The sequence below is a fragment of the Triplophysa dalaica genome, chromosome 24 (genome assembly GCF_015846415.1).
Source record: "Triplophysa dalaica isolate WHDGS20190420 chromosome 24, ASM1584641v1, whole genome shotgun sequence".
In the NCBI taxonomy this organism is placed as follows: domain Eukaryota; kingdom Metazoa; phylum Chordata; class Actinopteri; order Cypriniformes; family Nemacheilidae; genus Triplophysa; species Triplophysa dalaica.
Window position 1 is genome coordinate 547,540 of NC_079565.1, and position 26,092 is coordinate 573,631.

Here is a 26,092-nt window from a genome sequence, read left to right on the forward strand (position 1 = left end):
TGCATCGTATCTGAATAGAAAAAACATCAGTGCAGCATTCTGTAACATATCCAGAAATATACTCGCCACAAATATCATGAACCAAGTGAGAACCTTTGAGTCGTAAAGAGCTAGCTGGAAAAAGAAGTGACCCAAATTTCTATGGCGATTCTATCAAGAACTACGGCTAGATTCCAGCAAAGGTGAACCAACGTTATCATGACTGACAAATGACAGTGGTTTTGGAAGTCGACACATCATAAAACTAGAAAAACATCTGGGGCCTTCTTTTCCTCTAAAAGACATCTTCAGTCACAAGTTTCTACAAAGTCTTTGTTTTCATTTCTTATTTAGTACAAAATAAGACATTTCTACCCGTTAGCGCTTCGGTTCCTCAGGAGACTATAACATATAATATATAATAATTTATTTTCAGTGTTCGAACAGACAGTTCCAGTGTGACTGGATGACTAACAAAACTCTACCAGGTTCCAGTTGGCAGTTAAAAGGCTATTTTAAAAAAAACAAATCCTTGATTTGCAGTCTGCATGGTTTACAGAGCTCCTTCTTAAATATAACTCAACATTTTGAGTTCCTTTTTGCCCTTTAACGCAGCATGTTGAGATGAGACAAAGTCTTGCGGTTTCACTGGCTTTTCCAAAGAGTTCCGTCAAGATCCAAATCCCAAAAGCCTCCTCTAAGTCCTTTGATGAGCTTCCTATGGAAAAGAAAATCTAGAAGTCCCAGAATGCACCGGGGCATGGCCGGTCTCCTGCAGTCCTTTAGCTGGAGTCAGTGTGGATACATCGGTATCTCTGGTGGAATGCTGGACTTGTACCTACTGATAGACTTTAGAATTGAACTCTGGGTTAAAGCAAATATACATTCTGCTGTGCAAAACAACGCCATCAAGAGCTGACGAACTTGAAAATCCCGTTCCCTCGATTTCCTTCCGTGGGTTTGACCACCCAGCGTATCCGCATCACCTCCGCTCCCCACCAGACCGTGTGAACCGGCGTTCAGTCCGCTTCGCTAGAACAAACGTCAGCTCATTTGCAAGTAAAAACCTCCGTCCGCTCGCTGCAAGTGTTGCACTTCACGAAACAGCACCATTGGAATTTACAGTTACACTGCCACACCTTGGTGTACTGGTGTGTGTTGTAGCCCCGCCCACAGCACATGAGGTCACAACCGTCGGTGTGTGGCGACGTCCGGTTGCACAGTCGCCCCTGCGTCCCCACGCTGCCGGTTTTGGCGTCCTCTTCGCAATAGTTCGGCGATCGCTCGATGAAGACCAAGTCCGTTTCTAAGGGCTTCTGATAACCGTTCGTTTTCTTCACCTTCAGGAAGGTGGGCTGTCGTAGTCGGTCGGCTCGGACGACCTCCACGTGAACGGCTTTGTGGTACTTGTCCTTCAGGACATAGCCGATCTCGCGGAACTTCGGTAACGTGGTCCAACAAGTTTTCGTAGTGCAGGAGCCCGAAACGCCGTGGCATTTACATTCCAACTTCATTCTGTCCTCCAAAACCTGCCGGCAACAAAACAAGAGGAGGTTAAAAATAAAAATAATAATACATTTTATTTACAATTAAAAAAACAACTACAAAAAGTGCTACAACAATTCATAAAATAAGTCATAATAAAAAAATATGTTAAATAAATAATAAGTAAAAGAAGCACAACATAATGCTCTTGATAGCAGTCAGTTAATAATCATTAAATATTGTAAGCAACCTTAAAAAGATGCGTTCAAGTCCAACAGAAAATAAAAATATTAGCTTTATGTAGTAGAGTAGGCGGGGCGAGACCGTGGTTCGTGACCGGTGAGTAATTGTGAATGAGCGCCAGCTGTGCGCACACCGGGCTCGAATCACGTAGGAGATTGGGAGCATATAAAAGGAACGAGCGACCGGACCGTTGAAGAGAGTGGACCGGGCCCGAACTTATGTTAAGTTTATATTTATGTTCTTGTGTTTTGTATTCATGTTTTGTTCGCCGGTGGTCGGCCGTGAGGGGCCGCCGGCTTTTATTATTTCTGTTATTAAATGTTTAAATGTTTGCCGGTTCCCGCCTCCTTCCTTTTAAATGCTCCCAATCTCCTACGTGATTCGAGCCCGGTGTGCGCACAGCTGGCGCTCATTCACAATTACTCACCGGACTCGAACCACGGTCTCGCCCCGCCTACTCTACTACACTTTATTTTTGACTTTTTCTCTTTTTACTATGATATTTTGATTTATGTACTGTGCATAATGTCAAATAATTCAGAATAGCTCAAAAACAGCCAAGGAATGTCCACGGCCTGTTCATTCCAGTAATGAGAGGGTTATTCTGTTTTTACAATGCTAGACATTTATAAGCAGATTCTGGCTCTTTCTTATCCAGAAACGTCCATGGTCGGCGTCATTTTTTGGTCATATAAAAGTAATAACTGAATATATGCAAAGACAACAGTGGTAATTCTAAAAAACACATTTTTCAAAGGAAAACGTCTCCAGATAAAGCTCAAATGTAGCATGTTAAAATGATAATTTTCTACATATCTAATAAAACACTAGCTTACAGTGTATATAACATGGTTTAGTACATAAACCCAACAACACACTGCTTGTTAAAGTCAGCAAGACTAATTATGTTAAAAATAATTTGTTTATTTACTTTTTTTACCATTTTTTCCCAAAAATGTCCTAACATTCAGCGATGTTAAACGCAGCTGATGTTATTTTTGTATAACGCTGTAAATCAAGTCAGCGCATTGCATTCTGGGATGGATTCTGCGCAGATGTGTGCTCTGCGCAAAGTATACAGAATATATACCAATAACTGTCCAATAAATAACCAATAAATAATTCTCTCCCTTGCTTACTGCAGCTTTAATCCTCCTCTTAGCATGGCCTTGTAAACTTATGGTACTGTTTAACGTGTTGACAAAATGTTTATGTTCTCTCCTACTTGTAATTGGCATTGGATAAAAGCGTCTGCCAAATGAATAAATGTAAATAAACTGCAGGAACAGCTTGTATAGTATTCTGAACACAGCTTTAGTCTTAGCAACAATAACATCAGCAGATCGTCGATTTCACAGGCCATGTCCATGGTTTCGCAAACTACAAAAACACTCTGCACAAAAACCCTGCACATGCTAATGGCTTTGAGAAATCAGCCGTTTTATAGTTGGGAACACATGTAATGTACATGCATTGGAAAAACCATATGTTGGCATAGCGGAGATCTAATGTGCTACATCATTACTGCCAGAGACTTCAGATGAATCACAGCACATGGAGAACCAGCTGAAAACTGCTCTCTAGAAAACCATCCTGCACACTACATCTCGAAACTCATATAAACAACACCATCATACTGCAGTGAGTTATTTAACGATCTTTCTAAGACCAATGGGATTTACTATGTGCAGGACAACGACTGAATCCTCTCTGTATTATCTCATTATTTCACCATAATGGAACCTGAACAGTAAGAATGGATTGTTCAAATGATTTCCAGTCCCACGCGGGTGGCACCATCAAAACACAGAGCAAGATTCTTCTGTAGATGTGCCGTTAATGTGGGTGACGATCGGAGTGTAATGTTGCATAAAATGTTTCGTTTCTTTGGCCAAGCACATTTTCCACTCTCATATTTCTCATTCTCTGGCACGACTCTCCACCAGAAGCCATTCTCATTCCTCTGGAAAACACGTGCAAACTAATTGATTAATTCAACGAAAGCATGGTGACCCACGCAAGGCCACTGACAGTCAACGCGAAGCTCTCCATCTCAACAGCGCCTGTGCAATAACAAAAGAGGCCAGAAGAATTGTTTTTGGCACGGCATTTAAAACAGTGGACAAGCAGTTTCTAGTTTAAAGTTATTATTAACTGCTTGCTCTGTAGCGGCACACTGACTCATGTGAAGTCTGCCAGCTTTCCATCTTAAATCAGAAATGATTCCTAATTGGCCACTGATTGAATTATGCTAAATATATTATTGCAATTTGATCAGAGATGTTCAAAATGTAGATGTTAGCTCCGTTCCAAACCCTCACAGGCAGCGTTTACAGACATCATATGCTCAACACTAGGACTGTTCAGACTTATGCTGCCGTTTGAGGTGATTCAAGTGCATCATCACGTGAAAAATACACAATTATTTTCATCATGTATTCCCCCTGGATGAGTTTCATTCTTCTATTTGGAAGAACGTTGATAATCAAACAACAATGAACTCCATTCACTTCCATTGTATGTACACAAAACAACAGAGATTTATCGAAATATCATATTTTGTGTTCCATGAAGAAAGTCTCATACAGGTTAACACCCACATAAGAGAGAATAAATGATGACAGAATTTTCATTTTGAGGTGGATTGTTAAGAGTTCATGCATTCAGCCCTGTAGAATTTGAAACGGAGCATTAAATGTGTTTAATAACCAGAGAACATTACCATAATTCTGCCCAGAGTCAATTTCCTGAGATGCGAACAGAATTTCCTGCTATTGCTTAACCAATTAACAAATAATTCCCTCGTAAAGCACTGATGATCTGAAATGCCTTTGAAATGACTTTCACCTGGTATCAAAACATGCACAGAACCAACGTTTGACTGGCTACACATCCAGCCAGTTTTTACACACACGGAAAGGCGTTCGAAAACCAACGACGTGTTACTTCACAAGCCGTCTGCAGGCTCGCAACGCTGTTTACGTTTGCCTGGATACGCATTTATCCACAGCGCTAATGCGGAGCAGTTTTGGCCCCCATCTTTCCGAGCCTGTGACCACATTCACGTCTGATAGCAATTGAAATTCCAGAGTGGCAGCTTACATCTTCTCCATCTGGAGTCACATGGTACGTCCGAGTTTAAGTTCGGATGCTATGGCTCCAGCATTGCCATTGTGGGTCCTCTATAAAAGAGGGGGAAAAAACACGGATTCAATGGAGCGAGGGGCTGCAGAAAGACTCGCAATAATATCCTGTTACAGACTTCAGACTTGATGATTCCATGCAGCGGCCCGCGATGGGATTGGCCGGCCTCCAACTGGCAACCGCGGGCTGGGCGCTCGATCCCGGCTCGGCTCGACCTCGCTCACACTATAAAGCCCTGTGTTATTAATTTGATCCATTTGTCAGTGGGAGCATGCGGTTCTGCTGTTTCGCTGCATGTTGTTTTGTGTTCTTGGATGACTAACGACTATCAAACAAACAAACATGGCCAGAGCGGCACGCGGCCAAACCCAGCTTGAACGGGGATCAAAACTACGCCGCCACGAAACCATGAAAGCTGTAATTGGCCGGAGACCTCTCTGAAGATCAATGGAGCGCCGCCCGGCTCTGCTCGGGGGTGAATCCCGAGCGTGGCACCTGATACACCTGTTTTACATGAGAAGAACAAACTACGCCACCCACATGCAAGCCAACGGGACTGGAGGCCTAAAGATGAGCCACACCGCATGAGTTCATCAAGCCAAACACTGAAACGTTTCTACTCTTTAGACAGAAGAAAACGACTGAACGCATTTGTCTTTTCAACATGAATTAATGGAGAGAAACCGCTCCTAAAAATGTTATTTGAAGTCAACGTCGGCCAAGAACGCTTCAAAGTTTGAACGTCTCAAACAGATTGTCTGGAGGACATTCCCAACCATGCAGTTAAACAAAATGTTGCATGATTGTTTCTGCAAGACGACCATGACCAATGCTGGTAAAATGTCAAATTAAAATGCTCTTGAGAAAATCCAAAAGATGGAGATGAACTTTTCCAAAGATTTAGTTATTTGTTTCTATAAGTAAACGTTGGCCAAGAACGCTTCCAAGCCTTAAAGTTCTAAAGCTTCCAGCATCTAAAACACTGTCTGGAGAATTTCTCCCACTGTGCAGTCAAACAAAACCTTTCTGCAGGAAAACCAAGACCAGTGTTGGCCAAACGCTGAGTTAAAATGCTCTTGAGAAAAGCCTAATGAATACATGAGAACTTTGAGGACAACTTGGTTATTTGTTGCTTTAAGCAACCGTTGGCCACAAAACCCTCCAGCTTTAAGTTTTAAGGCTTTTAACATCTATCACAGATGAATTTCTTGCAGAAGCTTCCCAACTGTGCAGTCAGACAAAATGTTGCGAGATTATTTTCTGTGAACTACCAAGACCAATCTAGGTAACACTTCGAAATTAAAACGCTCCAAATGATCGATACAAACTTTTCTTAAGATTTAAATGCTTCCAACCTAGATTAAGATCCCATTAATGAAACGCAAGCAAAACAAATTTCCCTGTTAAACATTCATCCTTAACTAATTTTTCACATCCAATCGAAATTGACAACATACATAAGAGTGGTTTTACAAACGATGATTTGTTCTGCTCATGTGTCACGAAGGAGGCATGAATGTGCCCAAACATGTTTCTACAGCATTACCCACAATCCTCATGTTCAACGTTGGCCTTACTTTTCTCCCGGCTTCATTATTGTGAAGGTTCATCAATCGGCGTGCATTTTTTTTTATCTCGCGGGCGTCCACGAACTTCCGGGAGAACTCGATGCCGTACTTGATGTCCGCCGAGCATCCGCCCCATTTCCAGCCCTCCTCCTGGTTGTAGTAGCCCTGTTTCTCCCGGTCGCACCCGCAGTGGCTCATGTTGCCCTGGCTGCATGCGGCCGTGATGGCGTGGGCGACTCCAGCGGCTGTGATGGCGTAGGTGAATGCCGCCTCCCTGCTGCCTGGGGGGAAGAGAGAACAGACTGTGACATCTGCTCGACACGTCTCAAACCACACAACATCCGATCTATTGACCACGGCTGCGTTTCCCAAAAGCAGCGTAAACCTACGATGATCAAAGCTGCTTTAGTGACGATGGTTATAAGATCAATTTAAAGGGATACTTCACCCAAAAAACAAAACGATCTAGAGAGCCATTGATAACACCCAAAATAATGGATGTCAAAAGTGCCCAAAAACTGTTTGCTGTCCTACATTCTTCAGAATGTCATCATTTGTGTTCAACAAAACAACTCGATGGAGAATAAATGATGAGAGCATTTTACTTTTTGTGTGAAGTATCACTTTAAGGTTACAATGCCTTTTGGGAAACGCATCCCAGATGATTTTCTTATAACTTTTCTTTTAAACTTTTTACCAACTAGTTACCAGCCAGAAACCCTTAGCAGTAATAAGATAAGACAACAATCTGAAAAACAAACTCAAGTGTTGGTTGGAATCATTCGACTCAACCATGGGTTTAAACAACCCAGCATTTTCTTGTGTGTAAATTCACTAAATTCGTTGAGTTGATAAATGATTATGTGCTTGAGTTTTTTCAGAGCTCCTGCACCTCTGACGAAACGTGTGCAGCTGTTGAAGACAGATGTTGAGCTCTCGGTGTGTTTGTGTGTGAAAGAAAGTCAAGGTGCTGTCCAACGTGCTGAATTCTCCTGACTGTGCACCTTACAAACCAAACACAGAGGGGTCTTCTGGACCACCACTAAGAGACAGCAGCTCAGTCCACATATCAACAGCTTATACATCAGAGATGTGCGATCAATGTGCGAGCAGGTCACACAGGATGACAATCTTATCTAATGAATAGGTTACCAACTGATATTTTTCAAAGATTGTGACGTGTATTAACATTGTCAGTGATTCATGACCACATTGTATAAAACTGCGAAATAATCCAAATTAGAATTCAAGAATTTGCTAAATTGTCTCTCACCTGAAAATAATTAAGTTATTGAATAATGTGTCAAATCAAGTCTGACAACAATTCCTAAACAATGCCTATGTGAGTCCTCTATTCAAACTCATCATTGAGATGTAAGTAATATATGAAGAGTTTTAATCCAAAATGAGATCAAAAAAATGTATTTTATCATGTTTTATTGTGTTGGTTAGCTGTATTATTTTAGTTATTATGACTTAAATCAAAACAATCCAACTGTATTTTGATTTATATTAATTGGAATGCACAATAAAGGGGGGCACGGTGGCTTAGTGGTTAGCACATTCGCCTCACACCTCCAGGGTTGAGGGTTCGATTCCCGTTTCCGACTTGTGTGTGTGGAGTTTGCATGTTCTCCCCGTGCCTCGGGGTTTCCTCCGGGTACTCGGTTTCCTCCTCTGGTCCAAAGACATGCATGGTAGGTTGATTGGCATCTCTGGAAAATTTGTCCGTAGGGTGTGAGTGCGTGAGTGAGTGAATGAATGAGTGAGTGTGTGTGCCCTGCGATGGGTTGGCACTCCATCCAGGGTGTATCCTGCCTTGATGCCCGATGACTCCTGAGATAGGCACAGGCTCCCCGTGACCCGAGGTAGTTCGGATAAGCGGTAGAAAATGGATAGATGGATGGATGGAATGCACAATAAAAAACACGATTTTGGAAACACTTTTGGGAATTTTGGAACCAAACTCTCTATTTATTGTTTGTCATAATAATGGTGTTTAATATTGTAAAAAAAGATTTGTTAATTTTCTATTTAATTTACATTCGCCTCCCTGATGGCATACTCATGCCATCTGCATCTGCAACACGTCTATAAAACATTTCCTGTCAGATGTCGTACATAAATCTAAAAGATGTCTGTAAAACAGTTTTTATCTAAGATCAGATGTTTTTAGCAGACATCTTACAGACGTACTGATGAACGACTGTTGCAACAGGTGATAAATGTATGAATTTGACATAGTACCAGTCACTAGATCATTTTGAGTTGAGTTTTTACTGAGTTCTGTTATTAAACATCAGCCATTCACAATCCGTTGAATTACTAAAGAATAAAATCACTCCAACTCAATATTTTCATGTTTCATTTCATTTACAAACAGTTCACCTTATGGAAGTGAAACTAGTTACTTTTTCACCAGTTTAAATGGAGCAATTCCCAAGTTTTTGTCCCTAAAAGTAAACCTGATACCTTAAAGAGTGGACAAACACAAACTCAAAAGCTTCTCTTTGGTTTAATGGTACGAGTGTCCATACTACGAGATGCTGAAGAGAGTCGGAGAAGGCCAGACCCAAAGTCCTGACTGGATTCCAACAGGAAGAACCCTGGGATAGCCTCATACCCTGCCAACGGAAAACTGGACTGAACAAAAAACCCTCAAAGAAGTTGGAAAGTTGTGCCGGGCAGAACACAGGAAGATTAAAACAGATGTCTAAGAGAGTTTGGTGGCAAGTGTCTGCGACCGAATCCAACATGGCTGTGGAAGAGTGAAACAATGCCTCTGTTTATTCTCACTTTATATTTATATGTACTGTATATAGAAATACCGAGACCTGACCACACCTCGTGAAGTAAAGGTGGGCGGAAGAGTTTTCCGTCATGCTGACCGCTTTGGCTCGGACGGAGAAAAGCGAACCACTAAACAAATCACGTTTGACACGGCTGAAGAGATTTACAACCTCAGAGAGAACAAACAATCCTGTTGAACTCTGGAATGTCCAGATGCTTCGTTCGCAGAAGAAACGTACGCTTACATCAGAGACACTTCAAGTCGAACTATTTGATCATATAGTCTTTATGCCAACAGATGTCTCCTTTCTCATTGCTCCTTAGCTAAATTTAGGATTATCAACACTGACCAGAAGGTCTCCCGAGTTATATGAGCAAGACAGGAGCAGTACAATTCTACTCCAGGTCTTTATAAATCGTATTAACAATAGAAGCCTTAGAAGACTTAAAGTCTTAAAGACGACAAAAGTGAACCTGCCCATCTCTAATGTTCATATCAAAGGTTCTGAACCACCACCGCTCATGTGTGAACATCATTCTTTTCTATGTAAAGCAGATCAGAACTGAATCCAGATAAGCGCTCATAAAGCCGTATCCTCACTGTATTGTTGAAACCTGCACTCAGTTTTTAGATCAGTTATCAGACAACCATGACAGATCAACTTCATTCAGCACATATGAAAATGGCTATTTCTATTTAAAGCATCTATGATAAGAGCTCAAAGCTCCGCTCAGCTGACCAATAGCAGCAGAGCACAGTTCAGCCCCGCGTCCAATCAGATGCAACGGACTGATTGTGAGAGATTGTGTGATATTATTAGATGTCCTTACATTACGTCTGTTAGAATCGTATGACTCTCGATGGCAGTGAAACTAAAGCAATGCATTACTTCCTTCAAAATAACTAATAGTCAAATTTTTGGTCCGAACAGAAAACAAGATGCGAACAATTCAGAAAATAAATGAAACACCAAAAGCTGTATGTGTTACCGAAGACCAACTGTTTGTTGATACATGAAATTATGGAGGGAACATCGAACAGCATCGCTTCGGGACGTAATGACGTATGCCATTAATCCAACTATGTAAAACGGGAACATGAAAGGTATATTCTTAAAGCAACTCATGGTAACAGCTTAATCCTTATATTATTTTACTCAGAATAAAGCAAATCATTCGATTACTGATGTCCATGTAAAGGTGGTCATTGAGTACCAAACATGCACAAAATAAACGGACATCTATCAAAAACCAGCTTAAAGAGAAACCTGTCTTCACGGGTTTATATGGATAATAAGCCGGCTACGTTGGAAATGGTGTTTACATGGAAGTTTGAGACCTGCCGGTTTTCTGTCATGCAGTGACGTCACCGTCAATAGTCTGTTTCCATTCCATTCATTTCTACCGCTTATCCGAACTACCTCGGGCCACGGGGAGCCTGTGCCTATCTCAGGAGTCATCGGGCATCAAGGCAGGATACACCCTGGATGGAGTGCCAACCCATCGCAGGGCACACACACTCACTCATTCACTCACTCACTCATTCACTCACTCACTCATTCACGCACTCACACCCTACGGACAATTTTTCCTGAGATGCCAATCAACCTACCATGCATGTCTTTGGACCAGGGGAGGAAACCAGAGTACCCGGAGGAAACCCCCGAGGCACGGGGAGAACATGCAAACTCCACACACACAAGTCGGAAGCGGGAATCGAACCCCCAACCCTGGAGGTGTGAGGCAAACGTGCTAACCACTAAGCCACCATGCCACCCCCAATAGTCTGTTTAGTCATTAAAAATGCAGCAGGAAAACGGTCAGAAGCTGTATTTATATCTCATCTCATGTCCGCAGTACCTGCATATTCAACAATAGTTCTTCATTTTGACGTTTCTACATCAACTACATTCACAAGTTCACCTGAGCAGATAATGAAGATAGCAGGGGTAGTAAAAGTATGCGTGTTTGGCGTGCTGTCCGGGGAGCAGGTTCCGAGCTCGCCGATTCCATCCGATCCCGGAACACTCCCGCCCCCCAATAGGGGCGAGTGCACTGAGCTCTGAAACGGCCGAACCCAGAACTCACCCCCCGGAGTTCTGCTATCGACAAGAGCTCAAGTAGAGGAGCCGGGGAGGTGGTGGGATGTGTAATCCTGTAGAGATGGCTTCAGGTAAGAATCTTTCTCTACTTATGGGCCGGTCTTAATTATATGCTCTGGCTTCTCCCGAACTTTGTTAATCTATAGTCATCCATTAACGTCATTTATTCCAGAGCTGACTTTTATACATTATTATACTATTACATACATTTGGGACTTTAACTATTGCGCTGTAAGACATGAGCACATAAACAAAACAGGTAAAGGCGTTAACATGCAGCGCCAAATCAGAGTAATAGACAAAAACTATTTATGAGCTTTCCCCGTTAAATGAAAACCGCTTTATGCGTTTACACAACTTCACAGGTTATCAGCTTATTAAGCATAATCGGCACAAGACTGTGCATGTAAACACGCTCATTGACACGTGGACATATTTCCATACTGATATATTGCGCATCCAACTCAAATCCAGATTTATCAGGAACACGTCCATAGAGGACGTCTATCTTTCCCTGTGGGTTCAGAGTCATTTGACTTATCTCCATTATATCTGACAGCTGAATCATTATATCTGACTATCAAACACACCTGCCGTCCACATCAACATCCGTCTGATGATCATTACATGCCAGAAAACACAAGAAACGCTTGGCAGCATTTCAAACTGTCATCGATTCAATTCAAGCCTGTTATTCTGAGAAGCTCCCGACATTAAATTCCATGTAAGAATCATCTGACAGTTGGATTTCATGCCTCAATGCCATTGGGATTTCCTTGTGACAACTGGAAAATAACGGTACAAAATACATCGTTCACATGTTGTTTATCAGGATACGACATGCGCTGATGATTCTGATGTTTAGTCCTTACATGTTGTGGAGAATTTTATTTTCAATAGTTCCATTCAGTTGAATGCATCCCGTACAAAAATTAGACCTCATGGTTTGATTTTAATATTTTTGGGGGTTCATTCTAGAGTAGTTTGCGATCATATTCAGATTTTATGAAAATCTTCAAATGTTCCATGCGGATGTAATTTCACCACTAGTGAAGAGTCTTTAACTGTCCTCTGCTCTGGACAGTTATGCTGAAACATGCAATAAAAGACTTCAGATTCTGCACAAGGAATTCACAGCCTCATTTTTCAGGGTTCTCAGGTATGAGCCTGAGATTCCTGTGGAATCTAGAACCCATCATTAAGAGTTTACTGTGAGACGGACAGCGCAAGCTCAGTTTCAGCTGATGTGGTTTGAAATTCAATACCAAAATACAAGCATAATACAAAAAGAATGCTGCCCAACATTTCTGCTAAGACAAGACTTTAATGAACAAATAATTAAAGTTAAAGTAAAAGCAGAAGTCTGAGGATAGACCGAGTCATCCATTTCTGTTTCAGCTAAACTGAGCAATATAGCGACTGAACATCTGACCCTCATGACACATGGACACTTTCATACATGAAACATTGGACTAAACGTGTTTTGTCTAAATTCATTTCTCGAAAAAGATATTCGGGAACATATCCTGCTGTATTTGACCTTCTCATAAGACCACAGACAAGATATCACCATTATTTCTCAATAATCTGACGAATGTCGTTAGTCATTACACTGGGTTCACACAAAACGCCAACTAAAGGAACATTACACTTTTTTAGAAATATGCTCATTTTCCAGCTCCCCAAGAGTATATAAATTGAGTTTTGCCGTTTTGGAATGTATTCTGCCGAATATTTCCCAAAAAGTGGAATGTTCCTTAAAGCGTTTTGCGCGAGTAAATTACAAACAAAGACCATTCAAAGTCATGTATATACATAAACTCGGGAACACTCGTCAATCTCGTCTACCGCGAAGGTTGAAATTTGTCAGATCGCATCACTCACCTGAAAATAACGAACTATTTGCGTGAGTAATAAAGTGCTTGGAACTTGATTGCTTGCGTTTGTCGTGAACCCAGCATTAGAGTTTGAGAAGAGTCGTCAAAAATATATCAAACTGAGACAAGTCTGTAATCAAAAGTCAATATTATTGAAGATCTCAAACATTTACTAAAATCCAGATTATTTGACCTAGTCTTTTGCCAATGACACTGACTGAAATGTATCTACCTCACTATCCGTAAATAACAAAACAAACGTATGCAGTATAGCACGATACAGACTGTACGATCACACTCGACCTAACCCTGTACAAAAGTTCAGAGAAGTGGATACGAATGTGAAGATAGAAACCAATCTTCTTCTATTGGCACAACACTGAGGGTGTTCCTCTGGAATCCAGCAGTCACATATATCTTCTCCTGGGCTTTTAGTGTGGCTTTAGAAGGACGGGGAATTCCTCATGTGCTTTAGAGTTTCACCTGCCCGAGAGGAAAGTGTCTAATGAAGACGCGAGGAGGGCACGAGATGTTGAACTCTGCTAATATTTCTCTCAAACTGACAACTAAATCCTTTCACACCAGCTCAATGAATCACGTAAGAGAAACACTGTGTGTGCGTGTGCGTAAGATTGTGTGCGCTTTAACAAGCGTTAGCATTTTATTGTTCTTTTTTAATTCATTTTCTTACTTAATCTCGCATTTCTCAAAGGTTTGAACATGGATACTATGTTAGCATATCATCCATTATTTTAAATTTTAGATGCTCAGGTGCTACAAAAGGTTCTTCACAGCAATGCCATAGAAGAAACATTTTTGGTTTCCAAACTCAAAGTTACTTTTCAATAAAAAAATACTTGTTGATAGTCTAATGCTGGGCTCACACCAAACGTATGATTTATTATTTGAAGGAAAAGTTGTTGTTTTCACGTGAGTGACCCAATCTGGCAAATATTTTCAACCTTCGTGGAAGACGACATTGACGCACGCGAGTTCGCGTCTTTTCAGTGATTTGTGTGGAATTTACTTGCGCAAAACATTAAATTCGCATTTGGTGTGAACCTAGTGTTAGAACCTTTATCCATTATAAGGAACCTTTTGTGAAACAGAACGATTAAGGGTTCTTTATGGAAACATTCCGCCTAAAATGGTTCTTCTATGGCATAGTGAAGCACCTTTTTAGTGTAATATACAATTAAAATTGTCAAAACCACCATCACAGAGACAGAGAGACAGAAAGGAAAAAGAAAGAGACAGCTTCGTTTTGTCACTACTAAAATCTAACAAACCGTCTCAGTTCATAGCTTTCGACCTTTTCAACATTTGTGATCTTATTTGGAGAGTATTAGGGGTGTCACAGCAAACCAATATTGACAATAACCATGATATTAAAAAAAGATTTTGTTAACTGTACACATATCAAAATATTGTAAAACTATTCAACATCCATTCAAAGTATTGCTTTAAGATTTACAGGGGTTATGACCTCTCTCACTCTCTCTCACTCAAAACATAAAAGCGAAGAGGATTTAATATCGTGATTATTTTGTCACAGCCAATTTGTTCGGCCATGATAACCGTGCAGTGAAAACCAGATCCCGTGACAGCCCTAGAGCATCATCATTAAATTAAAGCAAGCGTTCATCTGAGTTCATCTTTGTGGGAAACACACGCCTTAAATTTTGACATGGAAAAATCTAAGTTGTGTCCATGATGCCTCAGAAAGCTGTCTTGATGTGCAGCTCGCTACATGTTCGAACAGAGCTCATTTCTGTCATCTCGGCCTGTTTTTGTGGGTAGTTATTGACAGACTTTTTCTGAAAATGAGCATCCGATTTGGCCCTGTTTTTTAACCTGAAACTAAATCCTTCCTCGACTCAATTCTTCAGGGGCTCAGAAATACTCAATAACCCGGCTATTAAAGAGAACAGCCAAACGTCCTATAGCCAAACGAATCCGAATTGACCAGAGAGAGAGAGAGAATTAACTCTGTGGTCTGTTGATCATAATCTCTTTGAAAAACAATGGAATCTACTGGCCGCTTCGACGCTTGTAGACCAGCTCCTTACGAGCAGGAACAATTTAGTGGTTGCAATTTGGAGGATTTACATTTAGAAAAAAATCCTGCAGTCTCCAGGCATGAGAAGGGTGGAAAGCGTTTCATACAGTCCATTATGAATGGATGGGGATATTCCTGGAATAGACTTTATCCTCAGACTTAATCTTCAGTTTCAATGGGATTTGCCAACAGACCGCACAAAATAAACATTTTGATACTTACTATCAGAAAATTATTATATTTCGGTTCAATTCCAGCGTTATGGACGTGACATTTTGCGTTATGGATGTGACATAAAATGCTCTGACAATTAATTTGTTACGATTATATTGAACCCTCTGTTTACATTTTACTGAACCCTTGTTGATGGAGTCTAAACATCAAAAAAGTCAGTCCATGAAAAAAATATATATTCAAAAAAGAGAAATAAACAAGCGGATGTGGCAAAAAATGGATGATTTTTTCTGTGAATCGAGTTCCGTGCCATACAGAGACCAAAAACACACCAAAGAACCAGGAGAGTGTCCAGACGTCCAAAAGTCATAGTGGCTCTTTCTGACTTCAGCAGACCTGGTAAAGACCAGTTAAATACTTTCATAACACTTACTTTTTGGAACTTGCTGGGCAAAACTCATGGTTATTTCAAAAGCAAGAAGAGTATAATTTAACATGTCCTAACACGCATAACTAAATTACACTATGATATGCAGCGTAAAATCCAATCGATGTCCATCTTAACTGTTGCAAATTCAGATTTCGTCAGCGAACACAAACGTGTGTTTCACTATTTCAATCAAGCTGAACTGTGTTTTTAGGGTATCTGTACGGTAACAGTATCTATACGACCGCATTCTAACAACACTTTGAAATAAAAGTAGGCCTAATTGTAAAAATGACAGCGTAAAATCCTACATTTGTATTATCGGACGATACCGATAACATTAAAAAGAATTTGGGCCGATAATGATAAGGCCGATAATTTATCCTGCATCCCTAGAAAACATAAAATTATTGCTCTCACATTTATTTATAAAGCATGCAGGGAATTTAAAATGCATCAGACTTGGATTGCAACACAAATGACCTTAGCAACAGGTCAAGCAATGCTTTGGTTACAGCATGTTAATAATAGAAAAATGCATTAATGTTGTAATTGAAAATCATCTAATTTAGTGGTTAAGCTCCGCCAGAACAGGACGTGAACAACGTGCACGCTGTGGGGAAACAGAGACGCTACGCGCGCCCACAACGGCTTTCTCTCACAGAAAGGCGCATTAAACAAAGTCTGCCTACAGCCCAGAGTAAATTACGTCCAAATTGCGTTTTAAATATAACTTTACTAGTGCGCGTGCACGTGCTGTGTTTGATTGTAAAGTTGTTCTCCAGTCAGGTCAAGCGCGGGAACAGAACTGGAGCGCGAGCAAGCCAGGAAGCGGAAGCGCGTGAGGAAATGGATCTGCTGCGCGGGATTTGAGAGGTTCGTACTCCAAATGTTGCTGAAGGGAACAATCCGCATTTCTGATGACGATCTATAACAGAAATGTTATTTCGGTACGCCGTGTCATTGCCTTTATGACATAATTCCAAGAAACGGGAAACGTTGTAGAGGAGGATAAAACGCAGAAGTGTTTGCATTCGCAGTGTCGCGCGCAGATGATCATTATAAATTAGGAACGCGATTAAATTGTATGATTTGTAGATTTACCTACAGGTTTTATCCCAGTCAAAAGTCTTAACTGCGCATATAAACACTAGCGATCATAATGTTTTAAATGTGTTAAATGGAATCAAAACAAATGTACACCAATGCCAACAGCATACACAATGATTATTATACAGAAATGAAAATTGTTTTATCATTTCCCAATGTATACAGTATGCAGTGTATTGTACATTTGTAAGTATTTTCTACGTTACCTCAGTATGTTGCACGGTAAGTTTCCATTACAAATACCATTATGAAACCATAATCTGTTAACCATTCAAACCAGCACAAAATTCCACTGGGTTGTGTTTTTTGGAATTTATTCCAAAAGGATTTAATGGACTCGAACTTGTCAGTGAAAGCAATAATTCTAGTTAAAAAAGTTTCTGTATAAATAGATTTCTATTCAAATGTGTCAAGATGTTGAAAAAAAGTCACTGCCATATTTACTTCGTTTATGTGACAGTAAAGTAGAGCTCATATTTTATTTTCGAAAAATAACACGTGTGCATTTCCCTCAGGCCTGATGAATGCTTTTGACATGAAGTGTGTGATCGAAGGAGTCCAGGCTGAATTTAGCAAACAAAGCAGGCCGTCAGTTCGACTATCATGCATCCATCATAACCGCAGCTCAAACATGCTTTTGAATGCAGTTGTGAGTGAAGTGTGTATCTGTGAGATCTGTGCGGTGTGTGTTGTGTGCAACCAGGGTTTCATTTGCGTTTGCCCACAACACTGTCTCTCATATCACCACCACATGTGCTCTGTCACAGTTCAGTCCGTTTGTCACAGCAAAAGAGCAAAACTAGCTAAGTGACAACAACAGCGTTTCTCCTCTCCAGCACAACTTGTAAATGTGAATTGTCCAGCCTCGTCTCAGGGAAATTCACAACTGTTTTACGGCGTGAATGATTCATATAAATTCGCGTGGTATGGTACAAAAATCGTTGAGTTATGCGAAAAAAACGACGTGAAAACAGATCACACAAACTAAGAAATCATACGACTTATGATCTAATGTCGATCTAAAACAATGCAGAGACCGTTGATGGCCACTGACCTACTCGCAGCTCTTGACCGAAGACGGTGCGTTCGCCCAGCGCCGAGCAGTTCCAGCGGCCGTATCTGAACTGATACTGGCATTCGTTGATGCCCAGCTGCGCCCCTTCTCCAATCACAATGATGGCATCGGGCCGGCTCTGGCAGATGGCGCGCTGGCGAGGGGCGAGGCCGGGGATCTTATTGCAGATGATGTTCGCGCCGAGCGCCACCACGGAGGAGAGAGCCCTGTGAGACAGAACAGAGACAAACACGGGTAAACACAGACATCTCTTTACTGGACTACACAGTAGAATTATATTCACGTTTTTTGTTGGTGTTTTTTCGTTAGTAAGAGTATTTGAAGAGTTCGGTTCCAAAATATGATATCTCCGTTTTGACATATTTTCCAAAATCAGTTTTTTTATTGTGCATTCCAATTAATATCAAACTGTAGTTGGTTTGTTTTGACTTAAGCCATAATAACTAAAAAAATACAGACAACTGTAACACAATAAAACATGATGACATGATAAAATACAAGATATGGAACCAAACTCTTCATTTATCTTTGATTGTTTCATTAAGGGCTTTTATAGCAACTGGCTGCCTAATGACTAAAAAAAACCCAAAAGATCAACACATAACTGTAGACTTGATAGAATAATGTGTTAGTGATTATAAACATCTGAATTGGTTTCATAAGTCTTTGCGAAATGTCATATTTCAGGAGCACACGTCTCTCTCATCATGTGACGTTTGCGTGTTGATATTAGCCTCTTGAGTGTTTTCAACACGCTGTGTTTGTTTAAACCCGCACTACTAAACAAGTGGGCTTCTGTGTTTACGAGCGCCGAAGCCATTCAGATGTGTGCCTTTCAAACATGTCAGAGACCGGGGCCGTAAACTTGCGGGGAGACGGATGCCAGCTTTGAAGAATGACGTTGCCGACCGCGGAGGACTTTACCGCAAGCCTGGCGTGTCGCAACAAGCGATGTGTGTGTCAGCAGAAACGGCACGCAGGGGTCGACGGGGCGGTAGAATAACTGCTACTTATAGATTCTGCTTTAGAAGAGATTTGTTGGTTATGTCTGGTTGTGTTTCAAAGGCCGTGAATACTTACACAAAAGCATATATAGGAATTTGTTTTGATCAGTATGATCGAGTGGCTCGAGCTGTGAAGAGTGGATGCTTATTTCAACCCTTCATAGAAAACACAATACACGTTCATAGATGTGCGATTTAGAGTCTTGTATTTTTGAGCTGCAGTCACATTGTTGGACTGAGTTTTGTAAGAAATGACACCGCCGTGCTGCTTTGTTCTACAATCTAGGGTGCCGCCCATCTAGACAGCATGTAAGACATCATGGGGGCTGTTATAGTCAAGATGTTAGCTTTTAAGATGCCTCATTTTTGTTCTTGAACATTCACATGCAACCCAGAATGCATTGCAGTGAGGTCTCAAAAATTAATGGAAATTAATATATATATTTTTACTAGGGATATAACAATATCAAAATCTACGTACGGTAATACCTCGGTGTAAAATCTGCGGTGCGGTATTTCCAATGACACATGATGACTTGGAAACGTGCCATAAGAGTTCTCTTTTCTTGATCCTCCAATCATAACTGTTGTTTAAAGGTTTGAGTTATAGTATGAGATGAGTCAAATGACCGAAAAATCCCATTTATCAGATACAATTATTACACCACATGGACCTTGACAGAGGAAACATCTATTATATGTTGTAACATTCTCTGCTGGGGTCCGGAAGACCTATCGTTTCATACAGTCATGTGACCACCTTTATATTGAGACAGTTTTGCTATTGCGATAACACGATATCCATAATATTGTTACTTCCATTGTATATACTTGGGCTGTGCAATTAATCAAAAATTTTATGTAATCGTCAACTTTGGCCTTCAACAATTACGAAGACATCTTTTTTTGAGGTAAAACGATTATTGTGCCGCATTCCATTTTGCAAGGATCCTCTCTTTTCTTGTATGAATAAATCCACCGGATTATATTTATTTATATATTTTATCTAACCGCTTATAAAGCGCACCCCTTTCCATGTGGTTAAGCTGTGCTATTTTTACACTTATATATATCTTATAAGTTGAATTCCCAGTTTAAAAGGCAAGTTTTTTTCAGTTTTCTATATTGTTCTTAAAGGTGTGTTAAATAATCGGGATCTCAATATTGGCCAAAATAATCGTGATGGTGATTTTTGTCACAATCGAGCTGCCCTTGTATACTGTATATATTTTCTTAAACTAATCGGAAACATGCCACAGATTTCGACTGAAGGAGGACCTGCGCCAGAACATCTACACACCCTAGCAACTAGGGGTGGGAATCTCTAGGAACGTCACGACATGATACGAATACGATTCTGAGGGCTGCGATGCAATGATAAAACCATTCTCTATGCATCTTTTTTCCTTTACAAATTTTATTTTTATTGCTGTGTGACTATTAAAATCAAAGTATTTGAAATTACCCAGACTGATTTCACTTCCAATATCCTTTATTAATAAAACAAATGGAAGCGATTTGGCAGGTCAACTGGAAGGTTATATTTGCCAGCATTGCAAAGAACCGACAGGAAAAGAGTGACTGCACTCAGTGCCCTGTAGTAGCCTACAGAATGCAGTAAATGAATGCAGAATTCAGCATGCAATATTAGCTAATGTAAAATAACCGACTTTTACGCAACATCATCCTGTTATGTGCAATGAGCAATACAATCCTTCAGAAAGAGAAAAAGATTCAACTCTGAACCAGCAGCTCTAATACAAGCAAGTTTATTCTGAATAACTGAACATACTAAGCTGCTCTTACAATTAATTATAAAACGGCTCATTTGAATGCTTAATTCTGATTGGCCAGTCGTGACATTCCGAGGGTTGTTATTTTCAAATAAATGCTCAAAACTAATAACCCCCTGTAACCCAGATCGTGCAAATCATTTAGAGAGGGGCAGTTTAATATTACACAAAATATAATTATAAACATGTCTTTAAATAACATATATGACATTATATTTACAAACGATTAAAACAATTTGCCTGTTCGTGACTTGTTTGGCTTATTTCTGTGATATCAACCGGCTGCCTGTACATTATCCCTCACATAACATACAGTAATAGACTTCTTACCATCATCCTCCTGTTAAGTGAATGACTGCAGCATGTTCAGAATAACTCATAATTTACTAAGCTGTTCTTATAATCAAATAAATAACAGAGTGTGACTTTAATATGGTTTCTCATGTTTGTCGTATTTCCCAAATATATTTTTTTAAGCTTGACACGACTTGCACAGGTGGGTCTTGTCAAGGCCATTTTTACCTTCAGATTCATAGAAACCAAAATGCTTCCATACATGAGCTTTTAATGTAAACTGAGCCGGTCAGATTTCTTTCTCCATCATCTCGTCGCCTCTTTTATGTGAAGTTCTGCCTTTTTCATTCCCTCAAATATTTAACATTTAGAAAATCGATTTTAGACATTTGTGAAGAAGAATTGAGTTTTCCCTGCAACCATGAAAAAATTTGAATGACAATCTTTCTTGAGTGAAAGATATTTTGAGATTGATTTTGAGAGATATTTGAATTGATATTTGAGAAGATATTTTGAGAATTGTCTCTGTGGTTTTGTCTTCATACATTGGAACTCAATGGAGTTCAGTGTTATTTGGTTATCAGCATTCTTCAAAATATCTTCTTTTGTGTTCTGCAAAAGAAAGAAAGTCAAACAGGTCTATATAAAAATTTTGTCCGAACTAATCCTTGAAACTCGTTTCTGTTTATGAGAAACATTTAGCGTGCACTTTACATCATAACCTGCTCTGAAGAATACAGTCTATATTCAACTTGTTTAACCACGTCAGTTGGTACTTTATGAGCGTGGATGAGCAGGACAGCCATAATAAGAGGTTTTAAACTAAGGCCAAATAAATATGAAAGGGTGGAACGTCTCATTTGTTTCTAGAGCGGATCATGTTCTGTGGCACACAATTGAATTTATGTAGTTGTGAAAAAAATATGATTACATGACAACGTCATCTTTCTCGTGTTTTGGATTATTTCTACATGCATAATTTAACTGTCATTGTATTATAACTAATGTCTTAAACATGTTAAATATAGAGTTAATTTTTTTGAAGCAAGTGATGTTGATGTATAAAGAGTATTTCAGCTGTTTCCCAGACAATAAAGAGACAAAACAGTGCGGAGCAAATGAAGATTTTCGTAAATGATCAATCCAATAATGCAATAATGTTTATGTCTTACTTAACTAGTCCTCTGAGGGGTTTTATGTCTGTGCAGGTAAAGCAGAACGTCCCTTCCTCTGTCAAGGAACTAATGCAAAACATGTCGGATATTTTTTTCCGGTCCGAAAAGACCACCAGTTCCACAAACCAACACTTAAATAGCCCCAAATGTAGGATTAATTGTGGCCCTTATAAAATATGACAAAATAAATCAGCACCGTCCCGCGAGGAAGATCTCAAACATGAGCAGGCTTTCCTGGGAAATGAGGAATAAATAATCCGCAGGATGAGTAAATGCGCTCTACTTTTAAACACAAGAAAATAAATGTTCTGGAGGCACTTGGCTCCGGGTATCACGCGGTCCATTCTACTTAAAACAAATCCAACTAAAACAAACTCAGAACTACCGACACTGGCACCATATGCTTAAAGAAAACCTACAAACCTCGGTCTGTACGCAGACTTTAATCCACACATTTGTACCTATAAAACTCAATTTATTATCACTAGATCTTAATAAAACCTTTCAGTGTAATGTGTATTTTATACTGTTTTATAATATGACATGTGACTTGGTGTTTTTTTGTTTAGCTATGATGGTGGCTGGTTTGCGGTTATTAGTATGCTTTGGGTTTTTTTGCCTTAAAGGAGTAGTTCACTTCAAAATTTGCCCCCGTTGCCATTCCATAGTAAAATGGAATAAATATAAATATTTTATAACAATAAATAAAAAGGACTATGGAAAGTAAATGAGGGCAAATTTTAAAGCGAACTACTCTTTTAAAGCTTGTCGGATGTCTTTGTTTTGCAATAGATTTAAGGATATAATCATGTATATGTAATCAAACATCATATTAATCGAACATTAATGAAAATATTGTTAAATAAAAAGTCCCCCTAATCTCTCTGATAGATTTTTATTTTAGAAACGTTCCCTTAATTTGCCAGTTTAATTCCCTAAAACTACAAATACAGATTGAAAAGGAAGTGGATTCAGTGTGTGAGAGAGAATCCCTCAAGCCTCTACACCCACCACGACCTTCATTACTTCATGAAACATGTCTTTAAATATTAGCCAGAACTGAAGAACAGACCACAAACTTCCTTTCTGCGCTGAAATTAAAAGCCTCTAATTCCACCGAATGTCTCGAGTGCCGTATAAAGACGCTTTAAAACGTCAAAACAAACAAAGGTGTCGTTTGTAATGTGCAAACCAGCTCTATACATAGAGCCCAACGCTTAAACGGAGCCACGTCTATTTAAAACATTGAGCACGAAGACCTCGGTCTGGAGGTCCTTCAGCAACGAGACACAAAGAAAGAAAAACGGATAAAACGGATAATCTTACAGACTTCTTTAGAAGTAATAGAAGTAACGTTAATGTTCGTGATGCATGTACAGGACGAGCGGGGCACAGGAAAGAACGCCAGGGAAACTCACACAACGCTCAAAGAAAGCCATTTACTGTGACCGAACTGTACGGGGTCAGTGTTTGTTCAGTACACTTTATTATTTAACATTTGTACGTATGTCATTTGTGCCTGTAAACTTCGAAATACTTTAAATAAAAAGTGTAACATCTAAACCCAGTTTCACCCACACAAAGTTAATAAGTATATTTAGTTTGTTTGATTAAAAACAGCAAGCAAAATGTGTAGGTGCAATTTATGTAGAGAGTACTTGTACTAGTATACTTGCAAGGACTTTGTAAAAGTGTACACAATAAAATCGGCAGTGTAAAAAAACTCAAATTAACTCTAACAGTGTATATATGAAGAGTTTGGTTTCAAATGGAGATAACTCTATTCCACAAATTCTTCAAAAATCATGTTTTTTATTATGTTATCATGATTTTATTGTGTTAGTTAGCAGAATTTTTGGAGTTATCGTGGCTTAAATCAAAACAAACCAACTGCAGTTTGATGGATATTAATTGGAATGATTTTTGAAAATCTCTATTTTGAGAGTGTGGATTATATATACACTGTGAGTGTTAATTTGACATTTTTTAACACTTGTGATTTTGCTGTGTACTTTTAAGTTTATAGACGTTTACTTCTAAGTATAAATATACATTAAACAGCATTTCACGTCAGAGTACACAAGTTTAGTATACAACAGTTTTTCTTTCGGAGAAGAACACAAATAAAGAAGTATACTTGCAGTCTGTTTCGTGTAAAAGTAAACTAAGAGCATATGTGAAAAAAACATATATTTTCTAAGTGTGGTTTGCTGTTATTACTGTATTGTAATAGATATAAATTTAACTGCTTGATGTGTGACAGGATCATTGTGATGTAAGGTGCACAAACACAAATGAAGAGCAGACATGAGAACAGGTGAAAGCTGACGGGTGATCGTCTGCGTTTAAGACTAGAGGAACACACACAAACTCTTTCAGCTTGAATCGTCTGAACTTCTCTGCCACTCAGTGGCCAACTGAAGCTCTCCAACACCGAACATATACCAACACACACAAAAAACTAAATCTACAGCTCCTGACCCTCTAATGGACTTCTGTTATTAGAACCTTGGTTGATGCTTAAAATCATTTCTCTAGACTCTTTAGGTCTATAACTATCTTTAGGACATGACCTCGTGGATGCAAAAACAATGACATTAAACGTGAGATTAAAACAGCAAAAGCAACACATTGGGACGTGTGGGAACAAGTGAATGTTTCCCATGAACGCCATCAGCATGGCATCATTCATAAATCTTATCTAAATCAAACATTCAAGAGCATGTCAGAGTTCATTCAGAAAAATCACTCTAGTAAACACATTCATTATTTGGAGGAGAGATGGGTGGCTTTTCTTTGATAACACCGTTTCATCCACTCACGCGAGCAGTCAAACGTTTAGACACACCTACTTGATCATTATTATCATGACTTTTCACATTCTGGAATAATAATGAAGTCATCCAAACTAATACCTATCTAACAATAACGGAAGTATTAGACTTGTGTGGTGACCAGTTATTTTTAGCTCTCGTTTGAAGCAGACACCCGTTGACCAGACTGCAGCTCGATTCTGGGATTCTCTCAAACAGCTTCAATGAGGAACACTGTCAAAAATACTAAAGCGTTCCAATGGGAACTTCTGAAAATCCTAAACAAAACAACCAACAATCATATAACAGGATTTTTTTGATTCCTGATGGGATACGACATCAGAACAAAATTCAAGTTTTTTATTTAAGTAACTCACTTCAGTGGCAAAACATCATTACATAGAAGTCTTTCAGAAACATTGTTTTATCCAATACAATTTGATTTGATTACAATTGGATTGGATACGAATGATGACCCAACATAAGTGTAAACTGAACACTGGTTTTTCTATCACTGTGTAAGTCAATCGTCTGTATTTTGCGTAAAGGTGGAATTCATCATCGCCTACGAAACTCATTTCAAGCGTTTAACGCTTCGCCCCGTGTTAAAGACAAACTCCAGATGAGTGTGCGTGTGTAAGTTTGGAGACTTACAGGTAACTGCCGCTGGTGAGGATGAGGAAGATCTGCGGGTAATACACAGACAGCAGCACACTGCGCGAGGAGAACAGGATCATGGTGACACATGTGGACCGCACTGACAGAAAGAAACGCGTTTAGTTCCCGTTGCGCGTCCGCGGCGTTCGCAAACGGAGCTCCTTTCTGCTTTTTTACGCGGCGCGTAACTCCCGGACGCGTGTGTGTGCGCTGGAGACGCGCTGTATCATCGCGCAGTCGTTTCGGCGCTCGGAGCGGGTTGATGCTTTTTGGAGATGGAAACAGAAGTGGCTCTCTCCTCTCCGGAGACTTCGGGCTGCCAT

At 39.7% G+C, this 26,092-nt stretch overlaps 1 protein-coding gene across 1 annotated transcript; it reads right to left on the reverse strand.

Annotated features, from left to right (window-relative positions):
* Positions 1-26,092, reverse strand: wnt7bb (wingless-type MMTV integration site family, member 7Bb). Its single transcript, XM_056739304.1, is given in 6 exon segments — positions 1-1,508; positions 6,429-6,700; positions 18,013-18,239; positions 25,767-25,868; positions 25,870-26,044; positions 26,047-26,092. Coding segments are annotated over 6 exon segments (1,302 nt in total). The 3' UTR covers positions 1-1,028.